Raw genomic sequence first — 16,431 nt, forward strand, 5'->3', positions numbered from 1 at the left:
GTAGGTATATTTTACTTATAACTCTTCTAACGATTTCCTCCTCTATATAATCTATTATAGTTATTGTTATTCTGATACCTCGTACTCCTTCCTGATTTCCTATTAAATGTTGAAGTAGGAGATGCTGATTGATACATATATGTCGTACTGAAGTATGGGCTGGATGAAAGGTGTGAGTGAGAGTTATAAGAAGTGTGGGGACCTCTTAAAGTTGAGCTATTATAGTTTGTAGGATATGGTGAAAGAGGGTAAGAAAACTTTGATGCATTATGCAACGTGTTCTGTATCCTATCATTGGTATAGATGTTTTTCTCTTTAGGCTCTGTTACATTATTAATAATTTTCTGTTCCCTATAGAAATTGCTATGTCCTTTAACTTGATTATGTTTAACTTCTATTGAATTATTTACTTCAGGATATTTTAATGTAGAATCTGTATTATTATGATTAAAGTATTTAATAATTGATGTCCTATTAGGTGAGTCTCTAAATTTAGTACTATTAATATTCGATAAGATATTAGAACTTAAATTAAAAATAGGACTGTCTATTTCTAAATGTTCATTATTTACCCCCATATAATAAGAACTTACATATTTACTATTATTGTATGTATCACCAGTACTTTGAATTTCCAATTCCAAATTTGTAGAAAGTGGATCTATATAGTTATATCTAGAATCTATAATGCCTTCACTATAATTATTGAAACTTGATATCTCTTTTAAATAATTATTAGTTCCATTAACAATATCGATACTTTGTTCTCTAGAAGCTTGTAGTTTAGTGTTATTATTGTAATCTCTATACTTTGTTCTATATTTACTATCAGCATTAGTCTGGTTATCAGTACTTGAATTTTGTCGCAAGATAACATTTGCATACTCAGGATAAGTACTTTCACTATAAATTTTAGGTTTATATAATTCCAGATGTGAAACGTGTGAATCTGCATTATATGAATTTTGATCATTAATATGACTTGTACTGTCATATGAAGCACTACATTGTTTCAAACTCGAATTTTTCATGTAATACTCACTTTCAGGATTATCCAAACATAATTTAGAGCTCAAAATATCTGAATTTATATGAGGCTGAGGACTCGAAATTATATTTGAATTATTTATCCACTGAAGATTAGGAATTGAACTAGATATTGTGGAAAATGCAGGATTATCCAAATCTTCAATACTTGCATTACTATCATAGCTTAAGTTTGAAGTGTGATCTGTAGAATTGTCTATACTAGAAAGATAAAAATTAGGCTTCAAATAACCTTCGAAATTGAAATATTGGGGGTTAAAATCTGAGTTATTATCTATATTAAAAATTTTAGGGACTTGTAAAGATTTATTTTGCATGATTTCCATATATGTAAGTTTTGTAGTATTATCTGACATTTGTAATCCAGTGTGTAAGTATGGAGTAGATGCTTCACTTGTAATATTAACTTTCTCTCCAAAGTCTTCTCTATAAGACCTTGGAAATTCGCCAAAAATATTCGATGTATGTGTATCAGATCCTATATTATTTTGTTCAAACTCTCCATTTGTGCTCCTTTCATAGTAGATTGTAGGTCTTCTACTAGTATAAGATGTATTGTAGGTCAATAAAGGCTGAGATGAAATATGGTTTCCCACATTTATATTTGGAACTACCTCTTTATATTCAGAACTTCTTATATATTTTAAAATGTGAGATTCTTTACTGGGAACAGATGTATTTAAATTAGATGTGTTGGCAAAATGTACAAAATCTGCACTACTTTGGTAAGTTCTTGAAGAGTTTGATTGATGAGAGAAATCTGAATATATATTAGAATCAATCATACTTAAATTACTTACATTTGTATCAGTACTTATATTATTAAGTATAATCATTGTATTATTAAAATTATTCGGTATTTTTAAAATTTCTGATATATTGGAGCTATTTTTTAAGTTAAATGTACTGTTCATATTTAGAGTGTTTATAGGTTTATCTACTATAGAAGTAGAACTTGAAATATTTAGTACATTATCTGCTACTCTAGTACCATTAATACTTGAAAATGGCTTATTTGTTGTATTAAATTGCATATCTATACTTGAATGTAAAGTAGTAGATGTACTTGTATAATTCAAATAAGTTAAATAGTTCAATATAGTATTATTAGAATTTGACTCAAGTTGTGAGTTATGATTATTACAATCTCCATTATCAAAATTACATTCAAAATTATTACAATATTCATCACAGTATCCATCTCCAACCCAAGATTTAAGACAAAATTTATATATCATTGGCTGGTTAACATAATCAACTTTAGTAACTGAGCAAACATTACTACAGTCACCATTATCATAATTACACTCAGATTTATTGCAATCTATATCACATATTCCATTCCCAACCATCCATGCCTTACAATTCTTTGAACAAATTTTGCAATCTCTCTTATCAAAATAGCACTCTGGGGTATCACAAGTCGGGTCACATTGTCCATCTCCTAGCCATGCATTTATACATCTTGAGTTACAGCGATGTAAACAGTCATGACCATCCATATTACACTCTAACGTATTACATTCAGGATCACAGTGCTTATTATTTAACAGTGTTTTGTTACACTTACACATTGAATAATCGAAATCTTTATGCTCTAGTGTAGTGTTGAATGATTTTCCATGTGATTCAAGATGTTTACAATCTCCTTTGTCCCATTCACACTTTTCATTGAAACAATCTAAGTCGCATTGTCCATCACCCTGCCAAGTAGGACGACACTCAGGAGCACACCAACCTTTACAGTCTCCTCCATCAAAACCACATTCTTCTACATAGCATTCAGTATCACACCATCCATCTCTAAGCCATCCTTCTTCACACTTTAGAGGGCACTTTGGAAACTCTAATCTAATCTTATCCAAATTACTTTGAGAATTTTGATCATGTGATAAACTATGTTTATTCATTAAATTACTTGGAATAACGTTCCTTATATTAGACGAAGATGGAATCACATTAACTTGTGTCTCAACTGAAGTTATTGATCTAAAATGTGTATATATACACAATATAAAAAGGAAAGCGTCATATATATTCAGCATTTCAGTAAAAGTACATTAAATTTCCCTTATATTCCGCCAGACTTATCATAATAAAGTCTCAACTACGAAACTAAAACGTCAATAATGAGATACACTATCAATAACAAGCATGCTACAATAAAGTGTCTCTCGAAAATGAGATATAAAGCCCAGTTTAAAAAAAAAAAACATAGAAATTAATTTAGAGAGAATAGTACAGTAAAAAATAAGTGAAAAGTACTAGTAATCCGTAAAATCTATATGCAAAACCTGGATTCCAAATACTTCAAAAAAATATCTTAGCAGGTCTCATAAAGTATGTAAATATTAAAACACCTTATTTATTAGTAATATCATATACACTAACTCACGGCAACTCGAAATTCACTTTTTATTTACCATCATATAGTTACAGACAGTGTAGTATACAAAAATAAAAATAAAAAATAAAAAGTAAGAAAAATAAAGATCCAATAATACATGTACCGCGTTAAAAGAGCGTTCACATGCCATGTATTTTACTCTGTCCCAAAGTACCTATCTGCAAATGCACCTACTCCTGGGATTACATAACCTTCATCTGTAACACCCTTTTCTATCTCTGTAGTTATCAAAGTAGCAGCAGGAAATTGCCTGCAAATTCTATGAATTGCATTTGGAGCCGCAAGAAGACTCAAAATTAATATTTTATGTTGTAGTACTCCCCTATCTATTAGATATTTAATTGCTGAAGATACAGCAAATCCATTTCCCAAAACTGGATCTAATATAAATACATATCTAGAATTAATATCACTTGGAAGTTTACAGTAAAGAATCTTAGTCTTTTCAAAAGATGCATCTAACTCAGTATTTGGATCTTGAAATTCCATAAGAAGTTTCCCAATAGGTATATCCCTACAAATAGCAGATATTCCAAGTTCCATACTCTCACCCCCACGAACAATAGAAACAGCACATAATTTGTCCTTAAAATTGCAGGTTACACCATCATAAAGCACCCCAATGGGGGTTTCTACTGTTTGATATTCAAAAGGTAAATGACCCAGGGCATTCTCTACCACAATTCTAATAAGCCTATCAGCCCAAAATACGAAATCTATGCCGGATGTATTCTTATTCCTAATAATTGTATGCATATGCCTTATTTGACAGTTAGATGGTATAATATGTAAATTTGAGTAAATAACACGTAGATCATCTATTTTCAACTTATATCTTAAGTGTTGTACTACCAAATCTACTGCAACTTCATTTGGGTAGTGTGGTATCACTAGATCTGCATATCTCCTTGTTGGATATATATACTCATCATATGATGGTTTTACTGTTTTCTCATATTGAGCCAATATTTCATCTACTTGACGTCCTCTTTCAGAAAAATCTCTTCTAATTCTCCTTATTAGACGAATATCATCATCTGTATCTACAAATATTGACATATTGTAGAGGCGTCGAATCCTTGGATCATAAAGTACAAATATACCCTCTACTATTATAATAGAGGCAGGAGAAACATATCTAACTGTTTCTAATCTCTTGTGCTGTTTAAAACAGTAGTTTGGAATTTCAGCACCCTCTCCCCTGCCTAATCTTTCAAGGACATCATATAACAGATCAAAATCAACCGCATTTGGATGGTCAAAGTTATATTCACTAATTGAACAAGATTCTCCGGGTACAGGTGTCTTATAGAAGCTATCACTATCAATTACTGCTACTCTCTTATCACCCAAATCAGAGTATATCCTTGAACAAACACTTGTCTTACCACTTGCACTACCACCTGCTACAGCTATAAAAAAACAGTTTGAATATGAGTATGGAGAACTATCAGCACTCTTATTTGCACTATATTCACTCATACTGTTTAATCTACTTTGAGATATTATGAATATGGCTTAGCTACCGATAATATTTTCCAGTATCTTGATTTTAAATAACTATAACTATTGGGAGACTACTCAACACAAATAATCCGTTTAAGCGCTAATATAGGCTTATTTACACGGGTAACTTTACCTAAAAACTTAGTTTATATTTCATTTGTTTTAACATTGTTAAATAGTAAGGTTACTATTAGATTTTATTTATACTTAAAGTTTAGAAATATGTAAATTATTTGTATTTATTAGATTTTATATTTTAATATACAATGAATAACTTTCTATACTACTAATGATAATATTCAAAATTATCCTCATTTTAAGATAAAAACAAGGGATTGTTATTAATAGTAATTTAGTTACAATCTTAAGTAAATAAATATTTTGTAGTTTGCAATATATTACTAAAGGGTGTCTAAAGATCTTATTAATAAAACCTCCACTTAAAACTTCATTAATATTTAGCCCCTCTTCCACTTTTGCAAACACTAACCATTATATATTTAATTTTTACTAATTTTTAATTAATATGAGATGTTTGACGACCAACTTATTATCCATAATTTGATTATATCTCCTATAATAAGATGGTTAACCTCTGCAAATCGTCGTTGGAACAAAAAAAATCCTCTAATTGGTATAATATTATCTCTAATATTGCTAATTGTAGTTTGTATACTACAAAATATCCGTACAAGTAGAAATTTCTATCAAATATTAGGAATATCAGGGAATTCTACAAAATCGGATATATCTAGTGCATACAGAAGATTAGCTTTAAAATATCACCCAGACAAAAATCCTGATCCTCAGGCTAAAGAAATATACGCAAAAATTCGTTTAGCTCATGAAGTACTATCTAATGACATCTCAAGGAATTGGTATCGAAGATTTGGAACATTTGAAAATAATATAGATAGATCTCCAGGGCCAGATGGAGATCCAGGATTCTTAAATTATCCTATGCATCTAATGCTAATTCCCCTTTTTTCTACAGCTATACCATTTTGCCTAGCTATTATAATGACTTATAATCAAGAATTTTTAAAGGAGATACTAGTGGGATTTATATTTTGGGTTTGCTCTTGTAATATTCTAATCCGTTTTAGCAGAGATGAAGATAAATTCTTATGGTGGGTTCCATTTTTTGGTGATTTTCTCCCATTTGAAAAAATTCGTGTTTTGGAAGGCTTATATATAACTATAATGAATTGTTATCAATTAGTGTTCCCTGTATTTATAGAGAAATATAATAATAATGAAATTGCAGAATTTTCTCAATCCTTGTTACGAAAGAAGTTGAGGTTAATGTTTCATTTGGAAGATATATATGAATTTATTACAAAAAAATTAGATATTAACTATAATAGAAAATCTTCTAAAAAAGACAAAAGTAAAAATACTGAAGCTAAGAAAGAAAAACCCAAGATAGTTATTCCAAATACTTTTAAATTAGATGTACAAGAAAATATACGTAATGTGATAAGTCAAACAGAAAAAGAATATAATCATTTATTAAAAAATTATTTGGAGATGTCTAAACCTTGGACTGACTATACAGACTCAATAATTAGTTTAATACAAGAGAACCTAGATTTAGAAGACGGTAAATCCTTTATTTCTTTAAGCACAATTTTGTTTTGTGCATTTTGGTTTTATAAGTTTTATTCAGCATTCATGTAATCTTACAAATATTGAATATATGGGAATCATTAATCTATTAGAGAAGAAGAAAGAAAAATTATTAAATAAATATAGATTTATAAGTCATTGCAAATTTTCTATTACCTTTTCTTGTATTCTCAATATCCCATTAGAATTTATCCCAATATCTTCAAGAGTACATGAATAATTATAGTCAACTATATCAATTATTTGACGGTTATTTGTATATGTATATATAGAATGTTCAATTGGTACTCTGTACCATTTCCAACATAAGTGTTTTAAATCATTTACTTTCATATTCTTGTTTACATCAAATTTTCTAGGTAATTTCTCTACACTAAAATATTCAGGAATTATTGTAAGCTTTATGAAATTATTACCAGCTAAACCTTCATTCAAAGACTCCACATTTTCTGGTGTACATAAATTTAATGGTCTATCTTCTAAAATCTGTAATTCATCAAGTATTTCATGTAATGGATCTATAATTTCTATTATAGGATGTCTTTTTATAGTGGCTAAATATATGAAATAACGCCTAGAAGAAGTGAGTTCTTCTTTATTTATTATGCTCCTGTTGAATACTTTCAAATTTGAAAACATTGCAATAATTATATTTCTTAAATTACATTTTGGAATTGGTATCTGATTCTTGTCACATAGATTTTCAATAGTAAGTAGTGGTATTCCCTTAATTGAAAGATTTTCCAAATTTGGAAATATCTTTCGAAACTCTTTAATTGTATTCCATTTATTAATCGGACAATTGTCCATAATTATCTCCTTAATTTCATCAAAAATAAAATCAACAGGAATTTCACTTCTATCTTTATTTACCAAATTATCACTTAAAGGATTATTAGATATATTAAGACTCTTTAAATTTGGGAAACTAGATGATAAAAGTTGTAATAAAGTCTCCCATGATATTAGATCATTTGAGCTGATATCTAAAATTTCAATACTCGTCTTTATAGTATTAGAACAGATTTCTGAATATTCAAATTTATTATTTTGGCATTTCTGGCCAACTAAATTCATTTCTTTATTAAAGGGTATATTCAAGTCCTGATATCTATTAGATGAAATATTTAATTGTTTTAAATTCCCAAATACTCCACTTTCAGAACATAATTCTACAATATATAACAGCTCTACGTTGGTATTCTGCATACTCAATGCTTTAATAGTTTTTATTTTTTCTAGCTTCAAATTTGGTTTATCTTTTAAAAAACGATTACCATTAAGTGTTAAGCATTCAATAGATGGCATATGCGTCAATATACAGTTAATTGTATCCCAATCATATAAAAGATTATTGTTTAAACATGCAGTTTTAACTCTTGTAAGTACTATTTTTGATGTTGGAGATTGCTCCACTAAACAACAATGAGAAATCTTCATTCCTTCCAGTGAGACATACTGGATATTCTTTAAATTTTCATAATATTTAGTTACTTTTTCAAATCCAAAGAAATCTATCTTGGTATTTTCCATTTCTTCTGTATTTATACATGACATATTACACCCATATCGTTCATTAATAGCCTTTTCAAATGATATACCTATATCAAGTTCACTCAAATGAAAAAATTGGCAATTTTCCAATGAATTTGAGTCATCACCAGTAATTAAGACATCTTTATTCTTATATTGAGCTTTAATATAAGCATCTTCATCCCACTTTACACCAACTAGAATATCATCTATAGTTTTGTTTATATTATTACCATAACATACAGTACCAATACATCCATAACTTCTATACATATGTTCTTCACAATGATCATTTATTGGTGTTACTCTACTTCCAATTTTAATATGTAAACTCATAGTGTTGCTTATAAATTATGGACTTACTGTATTCTTATACCCTAGTCTACAACATACAAAATATTGGCTCCTATTTATAGCGCTTACTTCTTTTGATTGCATGGTGTGGAAGCAGAAGTTAAGTTTAACGTCTTGGCAAAAAAGTCTATAAAAATTCTTTTTAATAAAAATACAAGTACAACTAGATATTAGATATTATATCTTTATAATCTAATTATATCAATATTCTATTTTATTAAAGAAAACTCTTTGAGATCTTTCTTGGGTATTTTTAAACTAGAAAAGATATACCCATAGACCCTGATATTCAGACATGTGATAACTACACTTTATAAAAAATTTTAATTTAAAAAAAAATAAATTTATATGAAAAATGGTTATTAACAAGTTCTTTATATATCTTGTATATTAGGCTTAAACTATAATTATAAATGAAAATAGTTGTATTCTAAAAAGTCTAAATATATAACATTTCTAGTATTTTATTCCATTTTATTATATAATAGTATTATAAATAAACCAAACAATAAGTTTTAGTATAAAGAGTACTTTATATGGAACAGAAAGTGTAAAATTCCAACAATTTATATCATCTTAGTTTCATCTTAGTTAAGATCCTATAAATTCCAATTTTCAATATCAATAATTTGTACTTATAATTTTCCCTTTATCTTAAAAAAAGTTCGATATAGTGATAATAATAGTATTTATTATATGAAGTAATATATATATGGAACATTATTATGTACTTAAACCCAAAATGTCTTCTTCAAAAGAAAAAAAAATTCTTTATATTAAATTCACCATTAATAACTAGGAAAAAGTAACCAAAGAAAATAAAACCATTAAGTAAAATCAAAATATATGTAAACCATAAAACTTAGAGATAGCATCTGTACTTTTTCTAATATATTCAATCTTATAAATTTCCTAAAGTATATTACCCTTTATACACTTCAAGTAATAAGAATTATTATACTAAAATGCTACAACTCAAAATTTTATAAGGTTATAATCAGAAATTAAATGAACTTTAATAAGATTTCGTTTTAATATATCAGCTCATTTAATATTCCAACAATTAACTGATTTATCTATGTTTTGTATTAATCTACAGAATTTAAATGAAAATAATACCATTGTCCAGTATTTTAAAAACTAGGTCTTAACTTTTTGTATACCCAAAAAGAAAAATGGGACTTATTGAAATATTAGATATAATCTTGATATAATTACAATTTAATAATATTTCCAATATAAAATTCTTGAGTTAATACAATAGATTAAAGTATAATAGGATACTCTAAGATAATAAATATTTGTAAGTAAATTGAATCTGCGATAAAATTATAAAATAAAATATCTTAGATATCCTATATTAAGACCTCAATCACTTAAGGTTACTCAAATTTACATCTCCATCTAGAATATAATGAGTTATCTTTTTCAATAGTTGTAAGAAAATATATAAAGTATCAATAATTTTTTCCTATTTTACATCTTAACTATCTAAATATTATTACTATTATTTATATTGTCTAGTTTCTTACACTTAGTTCACTATTTCAGTTGAAACCAATTCATCACTTTTAACTTGATTCCAGTGATTTTATATAAGAGTTGCTAGTTCCAATACCTTCTGGAGTCCCAATTGTTTCTTTACTACTTTTAATATCATTTGATGTTATCTCCAATTTATTTTCTATTAAATCAGTAGCAATGTTGCAATTAGTATCAATATTTGCAGTGTTTTCTTGTCTTTGAGTAGTATTTTTATCTAAAATTGTTGCTAAAGAGGCTAATTCATCCAAAGACGATACGGAATTCACACGAAAATGTTCAGATGATTCAATACTTTCAGACTTAATAGTTCCAGTACAATTTCCCTCGTCAATAACACTACTTTTCCGTTTTATCCCTCTGATATTCATTTTCTCCTTACTTTGAGCTAATGATTGAGCGTGTAAATTTATAAATCGTTCCTCTAATCCACACATTGCAGCTATTTGCCACAATTGCTTTGTTGTTGCATTTCGTATATCTGCTACCTTATTTGCTTCTATACGTTTTTCTGGATTATTTCTTAAATATGCAGAAAGTTCACTTTTCAAAAGAGCTCTACCTTGATCACCTAATCTATATTTCCTTGCATGATGAAGCCTTAGCATTTCACTTGACTCTATATTACAAAATTGATCAGATGCTCCCAATAAAGGTGTAGTACTCATTTCAGAAGTTGACCGTCTGGAAGTATTGAATGCCTTAGTATCTTTTACATTTGAAAGTTCTCTTGTTAAAGATTCTTCTTGTATATTCAACTTCATACTATTTTTTTTACTATTTTTAATTCTTCCTCTTTGCCCACTTCTATTTAGTCCTACATTACTATAATTACCAGATGCCTCTATACCTAAATTCCCACGCACAGTTTTACGTAATTTAGTACTAGATTGTGTTTTAATATCATCCAAATTTTGGTTATTAGCTTGGGGATTACTATTAAGTATCATTGGTGATAATATTGGTGATATCCAATTGGAAAAATTATATGGTAAAGAATTATAGGGATTAACTACTGGTAACTTTGGTCCAGTATTACTTGAAACTATTGCTGGCTGTGGAGTTACTCCACTTAAAGTATTAGTACTATATAAACCTGAAAATCTGCTAAATAATGCTGGATTGTGTGGTATAATGAAAGGTGGTGGAGATACGGAAATACCTGTTTGCTGCACAGTAGATGGTAATATTCCAGGATTACTAGTTGTACTCTGCGGTATCCTAGAAGCATTTGAGTTAATAATTTGAGTAGCTGTGTCACCAATTCCCGTATTATTAGTATTTTGAAGTAAAGATGTATAATAATCCGTTAAAAGACCAGGAAATAAGGTCATGCCATTTAACTGGCACAATGGATTAGTTGTAAAATAAGGATTATTTGCATTAATATTTGTAGCTAAATTAGAATTATTTAAATTGTACGCAATATTGTTATTTGAATTTTGCAATAGTGCCTCTATATAACTATTTGTTGGTATAGGTTTGCCTTCTAATACTGGAGATACGCAAGTAGTTGTTGGAACTGAAGCTAATGTTGGAGATACTGTAGAATCATTCCCCATCTTATTATGAATTACATCACTTACTTCATCAACTGAAGTCATATTTATTAATCAAATCTCTTTAAACAAGATTGATTTTTTATTATATATCCAATGTGAACCTAATTTTTATTTCGAATATTCAAAAATAGAAATACATCAAACAAATGACTATGATATACCATTCAAAATGACACCTTTCAAAAGATTCTTATAATTTATGTCTGCATACCTGCTGTCTATAATATTAACTACCCCACGCTTAATTACGAGACGTACATGCTTTATTGCAAGTATTTACTAAGTGGACTGATCACTTTTCTTTAACGTCTATGTCTTGTGAATATAAATATTACAATAGCATGTATTGATCTATTAAATATTTGGAGACGAGACACTACTTGACACAGCTACCAATATACTAGAGACCAGATTAAATCAATACGTATAGATTTAGTAATTCAAAATATTACTGCATTTTACTTTTTCTTTTTAATATTAATAATCTGTCTCAGATTATGTGAACTTAAGTTGCATCTTTTTTTTCATATATAAAAATAATTAAGCATTACTTATAATATTATATTATTTAGTAATACCTCTATTACAAATAATTTTTTTTTATAAACAAAATATAAATAAGTACTGTTTCTAATAATTAGAGATATTACCCATATGACTTAATTAGCGCCACATGCATGCAATGTTATCTCTTATTTAGCGCTATAAATATTTTTAGGAAATATTCCGATAAGTATTAACACTACTAATAAACTTAACTGTATATGATCAACAAACTAGGTAACTATAGTTATATAATATGCAGGTAATCACCTTTTTATTCTATGAAACCAAAAGTTAATAATTGGTCATGTAATATAAATTCTCTTTGTATAACTGAAGACGGATACGAATATTTAAGTATTGGTATCATTTATATTAATCTAATCTCAATAAAACATCATTTACAAACTAAGTTAGATAAATGTAAATTAGAGGATATATATTGTACTTTGTATCTGGAAAATTTGAGCTTAATTGACGAAGATACATGCCCAGAAAGTATAATATTAAAACCACACAATTATTGTACACCTTTTGACAGGAGTTGTGGAATAATACATTTAAAATTTGCTAGTATTGAGAAGTTGATGGTTTATATAAGAAATAATCAAATTAATATTAAGTTCCAATTTTACTATAAAAAATCTCAGAACTATTCAAGAAAAATATGGAATAATCAAAATTTAGTACCAGACACTATATTGGAAAAAGAATATGATTTCAACTTAAATTCAATAATAAAACCAATAAATGATGTATATAAACCAAATATTATTATTTCAGCTAAATATTTTGAAGTAAAGATGTCAATTGCGCTAGAATGGATTGCAATAAAACCAGAAAAGTATCCTATGAAATCTAACTCATCATTTATAATTAATAAAACAAGTGATATGAAAGATATAGAATCTAATTTATCTAAGAAGAATATCTATATACTAGGAAATCAATTTGCAATGCAAAACAGACATCTGTACTCTATTCTATTATCTCCCAAATTACTAGTATCTCTTCTTCCAGCAAAAATATATGAAATATATGAACAGTCAATATGCGAAGATCCTTTGATATTTAATAATTGCTTAGATATAAATAATACAAATATATATATGATTAAAAACTCCGATATAAAAAAAATAAATAATAATAAAGATTCATATTTAACTGATTCCTCTCATTTAAACATTTCTATATTTGGAGGATGGAGTATTCATATACATAAAATATACTTAAATAAGAGGGGATTTACATATCTAGGTGATCTATATCCATTACATAGGAATAATCGATCATATAGAATATATATTCAACATTATATAAAAGATTCATCAATTATAGATGAAAACAAAACCCAATTAAAAAATTGTACTCCTATTCGTGGACATTGGTGTATAATTAATCCAAAATTACAGGATAACTACTTAAAATATAATCAACAAAATAAATTATTGAAGTCAAAAGAAGTTTATGAATCATCTTTAAATATACATTCTAGAATTCCAGAAGTAATCAAAGAAAATTTGGAATTATATTCCTTATATTTTAATATTATTACTCCTAAAGATGACAATATAAAGTGGGAAGATTTAAAAAAAAATCATAATATATTTTGTCATGGAAATATTAGTTCTAATAAAATATTTATAAATAAAGAAAATAGTGTTTTACTTTATACCTTGAGGGAGAAACCATCATTAATTGGATATATGACTCTAACAATAACTAATATAAAAGATCTTATACTTAAATCAAATATATCTGAAAATATCAATTTTAAAGATAATAACTCTCCTTTAATTGATCAGACACAAGAAGATATTTATAATAAATTAAATAAACAAAAAAAGAATAATATTTTGATAGATCAGTTAAGCCTTTTGTTCTTTTTCTTATATATACATTTAGAACTTATTTCTAATTTACAGAATATGACATATATGGAATCTTTAAATCACTTTTATCAACGAATAATTAAAGATAAATTAAATCATCCTAAAAATTTTTATTTTCTAGTAGATGATATATATCGTATTGTGGGCCTTATTCCATATAAATACCTTAATTACATTACTTATATTACTAGATTACTTGATAATTTACCAAAGGATCAATTTGTAGTATTTGGATTTAACCATATTGTTGAAATATTATCATTTCCTCATTTAAAATTACTTGATAACCTTATCATGTCTCTTTTTGATCAAGATTATGAAGATATATCTTTAAATAATTTCTTACTATCATGTGAATCTCTTGGTGTACAAGATTATATTGCAATAACATGGTATTATATGATACAAAATACATCTAAATCAGTTAATTACAAAACATCTCTTAAATGTTTAGATAAATATGGACCCAAAAAGAACTTATTCTATAAGCCTTATTTACAAATTAAAGATAGTACATCTAATATTACATAAAGTTCATATAATCCCAAACAAAATGATTAAAGAAGGCCTAAGTATACTTATCTAATTACTAGTATATTAAATGCCTACTTATTATTCACTTCTTTTTAGTTTATATTAGTTCCTTTTATATGTTTAGCCGTTCTCTCTTTCTTAGTCTCTTCATCACTATCATAAATTGGGTCTTGACTATCAACCTCTCTCCTCTCTAAAATTTCTTCATTGTCTTTAGTTTCATTACCTATTCAGTTTTGGAAATAAAATATCCAAACCTATTATAAATAATATATATTAAAATAAATCCGACTTACCCCAATTATATAGGCCTGATCCTCCTTTTACACCTGATTTATCACCATATGCAGAACTTTTTGGGTTTGCACTATGTCTATCCAAACGAATATCCTTTGCTAGTTTCGTCTTATTTAATGTCATAATTAATCCTTTGTATACACAAAATCCCTGAAATCAGAATCAGAGTACGTATGAGCGCGCATTAAGGGCGGGTTTACCCTTATTAAAATTCTTGTCTTTTTTTAAATATTTAAAATAAAAAGTATAATTTACTATTTAGTACCCATTATCTCTTATTTACAAGATGTAAATATACATGTAATTATTGTACACTTTTATATGCTTGATTTAGAGCCATGAAGATTTTGTGGACCTTGTGTTTATGGTTATCATTTTCTTTCTGATGCTTATCAGGATGACAAACTATAATTGCCTTCCTATATGCTTTCTTAAGGATTTCTATATCTGTCATTAATTTCGAGATTTCTATAGGTTCCCATTGAGCTTCAGGCCATAAAACTTGTTGTAAAGAACTTAATAGAACTCGAATATCCTTATATGAACCATCAGATTTCTTACACCACTTATCTATCTCTATTGAATACTCTTCTATACTATCTTCATCTTTCTGAATATTTAAATCTATACTATTTAATATATGCTTTTTATTGCAATGATCAAATTCACCATTATGAAGTAAATTATCTATATTATAAATTGTTGATGTATATAATGAATTCAGTCCTGTAGTTATGAAATTATCCAATTTTTCATTTTTATCTATTAATTTCTGATCTTGGATATTATATTCTAATATTAATTCATCTTGGTATTCTCTATTACTGTTAAAAACCAAATTATTATTAGCTAAACCATTTAAAACTTTATAATTACTTAATACAAGTACTTTTAATTCTATAAAATCTCCATCAAATTTTACAAAGCTAGAATCTTCGGTTAAATCATGCCATACCCATTTATATATTTTATTTGGATCATTATCCTTATATCTGAACATAAATTTACATGTACAATCCATAGATATTTGACAACGACATAGCTTATCAAGTGGTAAGAGTTTCTTTATATATTCTAAATCTAATTGTAATTTATTTATATTTCTTGGAAGTAATATCATATTCCAACTTTTGTCCTTATTTAATTTTTCAGATATTCTATCATTTATATATTGAACATAATAAAGAATATACTTGGATCTTAAGGAATTATTTAAAGTTTCTCTAATAATATTAGAATTAAAAAAATTATCATTATTTTCCATAGAGAATATTATATTATTATCCATTATTTATATTTTCTTCCAATTTATTTTTTATATTCCTAGATATAAACAAATTATTAACCATATATATATAATCATAAGATGTTTAAATTCTGAATAAACTAATAGATAATTAAAAATTTTCAGTTACCTTTGTTATTTTCAAAATGATTTAAACTTATAAAAATGAACTTTTAAGAAGTATCTATAATAATTATTTCTAAATTCATTCCAGAACATCAACTAAGGCGGATAAATGACAATTGTTTAAAAAGAATCAATTATACTAAAGAACTCAACTTCACATTTATGAAAAAATAT

At 27.0% G+C, this 16,431-nt stretch overlaps 8 protein-coding genes across 8 annotated transcripts, besides 15 other annotated features; 2 read left to right on the plus strand and 6 right to left on the minus strand.

The window, feature by feature from the left end:
* Positions 1–26: 26 nt before the first annotated feature.
* CMU_026830 (notch domain-containing protein) lies at positions 27–3,092 on the minus strand (the record flags this gene model as incomplete). The annotated part of the gene is made up of 1 exon (XM_002139988.1): positions 27–3,092. The coding sequence occupies one exon, from the start codon at positions 3,090–3,092 to the stop codon at positions 27–29; it is 3,066 nt and encodes a 1,021-aa protein (XP_002140024.1).
* Positions 3,093–3,498: 406 nt separating this feature from the next.
* Positions 3,499–3,541: a sequence feature (A-rich).
* A 48-nt stretch (positions 3,542–3,589) lies between these two features.
* CMU_026840 (phosphoribulokinase / uridine kinase family protein) lies at positions 3,590–4,936 on the minus strand (the record flags this gene model as incomplete). The annotated part of the gene is made up of 1 exon (XM_002139989.1): positions 3,590–4,936. One exon carries the CDS (start codon positions 4,934–4,936, stop codon positions 3,590–3,592), a length of 1,347 nt encoding a protein of 448 aa, XP_002140025.1.
* Positions 4,937–5,154: 218 nt separating this feature from the next.
* Positions 5,155–5,224: a sequence feature (AT_rich).
* Positions 5,225–5,451: 227 nt separating this feature from the next.
* Positions 5,452–5,488: a sequence feature (AT_rich).
* Positions 5,489–5,491: 3 nt separating this feature from the next.
* Positions 5,492–6,640, plus strand: CMU_026850 (DnaJ domain-containing protein; the record flags this gene model as incomplete). The annotated part of the gene is made up of 1 exon (XM_002139990.1): positions 5,492–6,640. The coding sequence occupies one exon, from the start codon at positions 5,492–5,494 to the stop codon at positions 6,638–6,640; it is 1,149 nt and encodes a 382-aa protein (XP_002140026.1).
* Positions 6,459–6,486: a sequence feature (AT_rich).
* Positions 6,641–6,693: 53 nt separating the features above from the next.
* Positions 6,694–6,723: a sequence feature (AT_rich).
* A 1-nt stretch (position 6,724) lies between these two features.
* On the minus strand, positions 6,725–8,458 carry CMU_026860 (uncharacterized protein; the record flags this gene model as incomplete). The annotated part of the gene is made up of 1 exon (XM_002139991.1): positions 6,725–8,458. The coding sequence occupies one exon, from the start codon at positions 8,456–8,458 to the stop codon at positions 6,725–6,727; it is 1,734 nt and encodes a 577-aa protein (XP_002140027.1).
* Positions 8,459–8,786: 328 nt separating this feature from the next.
* Positions 8,787–8,826: a sequence feature (AT_rich).
* A 121-nt stretch (positions 8,827–8,947) lies between these two features.
* Positions 8,948–8,977: a sequence feature (AT_rich).
* An 822-nt stretch (positions 8,978–9,799) lies between these two features.
* Positions 9,800–9,821: a sequence feature (AT_rich).
* Positions 9,822–10,047: 226 nt separating this feature from the next.
* Positions 10,048–11,622, minus strand: CMU_026870 (uncharacterized protein; the record flags this gene model as incomplete). The annotated part of the gene is made up of 1 exon (XM_002139992.1): positions 10,048–11,622. The coding sequence occupies one exon, from the start codon at positions 11,620–11,622 to the stop codon at positions 10,048–10,050; it is 1,575 nt and encodes a 524-aa protein (XP_002140028.1).
* Positions 11,623–12,097: 475 nt separating this feature from the next.
* Positions 12,098–12,201: a sequence feature (AT_rich).
* Positions 12,202–12,404: 203 nt separating this feature from the next.
* Positions 12,405–14,546, plus strand: CMU_026880 (uncharacterized protein; the record flags this gene model as incomplete). The annotated part of the gene is made up of 1 exon (XM_002139993.1): positions 12,405–14,546. One exon carries the CDS (start codon positions 12,405–12,407, stop codon positions 14,544–14,546), a length of 2,142 nt encoding a protein of 713 aa, XP_002140029.1.
* Positions 13,249–13,274: a sequence feature (AT_rich).
* Positions 13,754–13,775: a sequence feature (AT_rich).
* Positions 13,939–13,981: a sequence feature (AT_rich).
* A 95-nt stretch (positions 14,547–14,641) lies between the features above and the next one.
* CMU_026890 (uncharacterized protein) lies at positions 14,642–14,969 on the minus strand (the record flags this gene model as incomplete). Its single annotated transcript, XM_002139994.1, has 2 exons — positions 14,642–14,775; positions 14,846–14,969. 2 exons carry the CDS (start codon positions 14,967–14,969, stop codon positions 14,642–14,644), a joined length of 258 nt encoding a protein of 85 aa, XP_002140030.1.
* Positions 14,808–14,836: a sequence feature (AT_rich).
* Positions 14,970–15,065: 96 nt separating the features above from the next.
* Positions 15,066–15,100: a sequence feature (AT_rich).
* A 50-nt stretch (positions 15,101–15,150) lies between these two features.
* CMU_026900 (DnaJ domain-containing protein) lies at positions 15,151–16,134 on the minus strand (the record flags this gene model as incomplete). Its single annotated transcript, XM_002139995.1, has 1 exon — positions 15,151–16,134. The coding sequence occupies one exon, from the start codon at positions 16,132–16,134 to the stop codon at positions 15,151–15,153; it is 984 nt and encodes a 327-aa protein (XP_002140031.1).
* Positions 16,071–16,106: a sequence feature (AT_rich).
* Positions 16,135–16,431: the final 297 nt, after the last annotated feature.

The sequence above is a fragment of the Cryptosporidium muris genome, genomic scaffold (genome assembly GCF_000006515.1).
Source record: "Cryptosporidium muris RN66 scf_1106632353999 genomic scaffold, whole genome shotgun sequence".
In the NCBI taxonomy this organism is placed as follows: Eukaryota; Apicomplexa; class Conoidasida; order Eucoccidiorida; family Cryptosporidiidae; genus Cryptosporidium; species Cryptosporidium muris.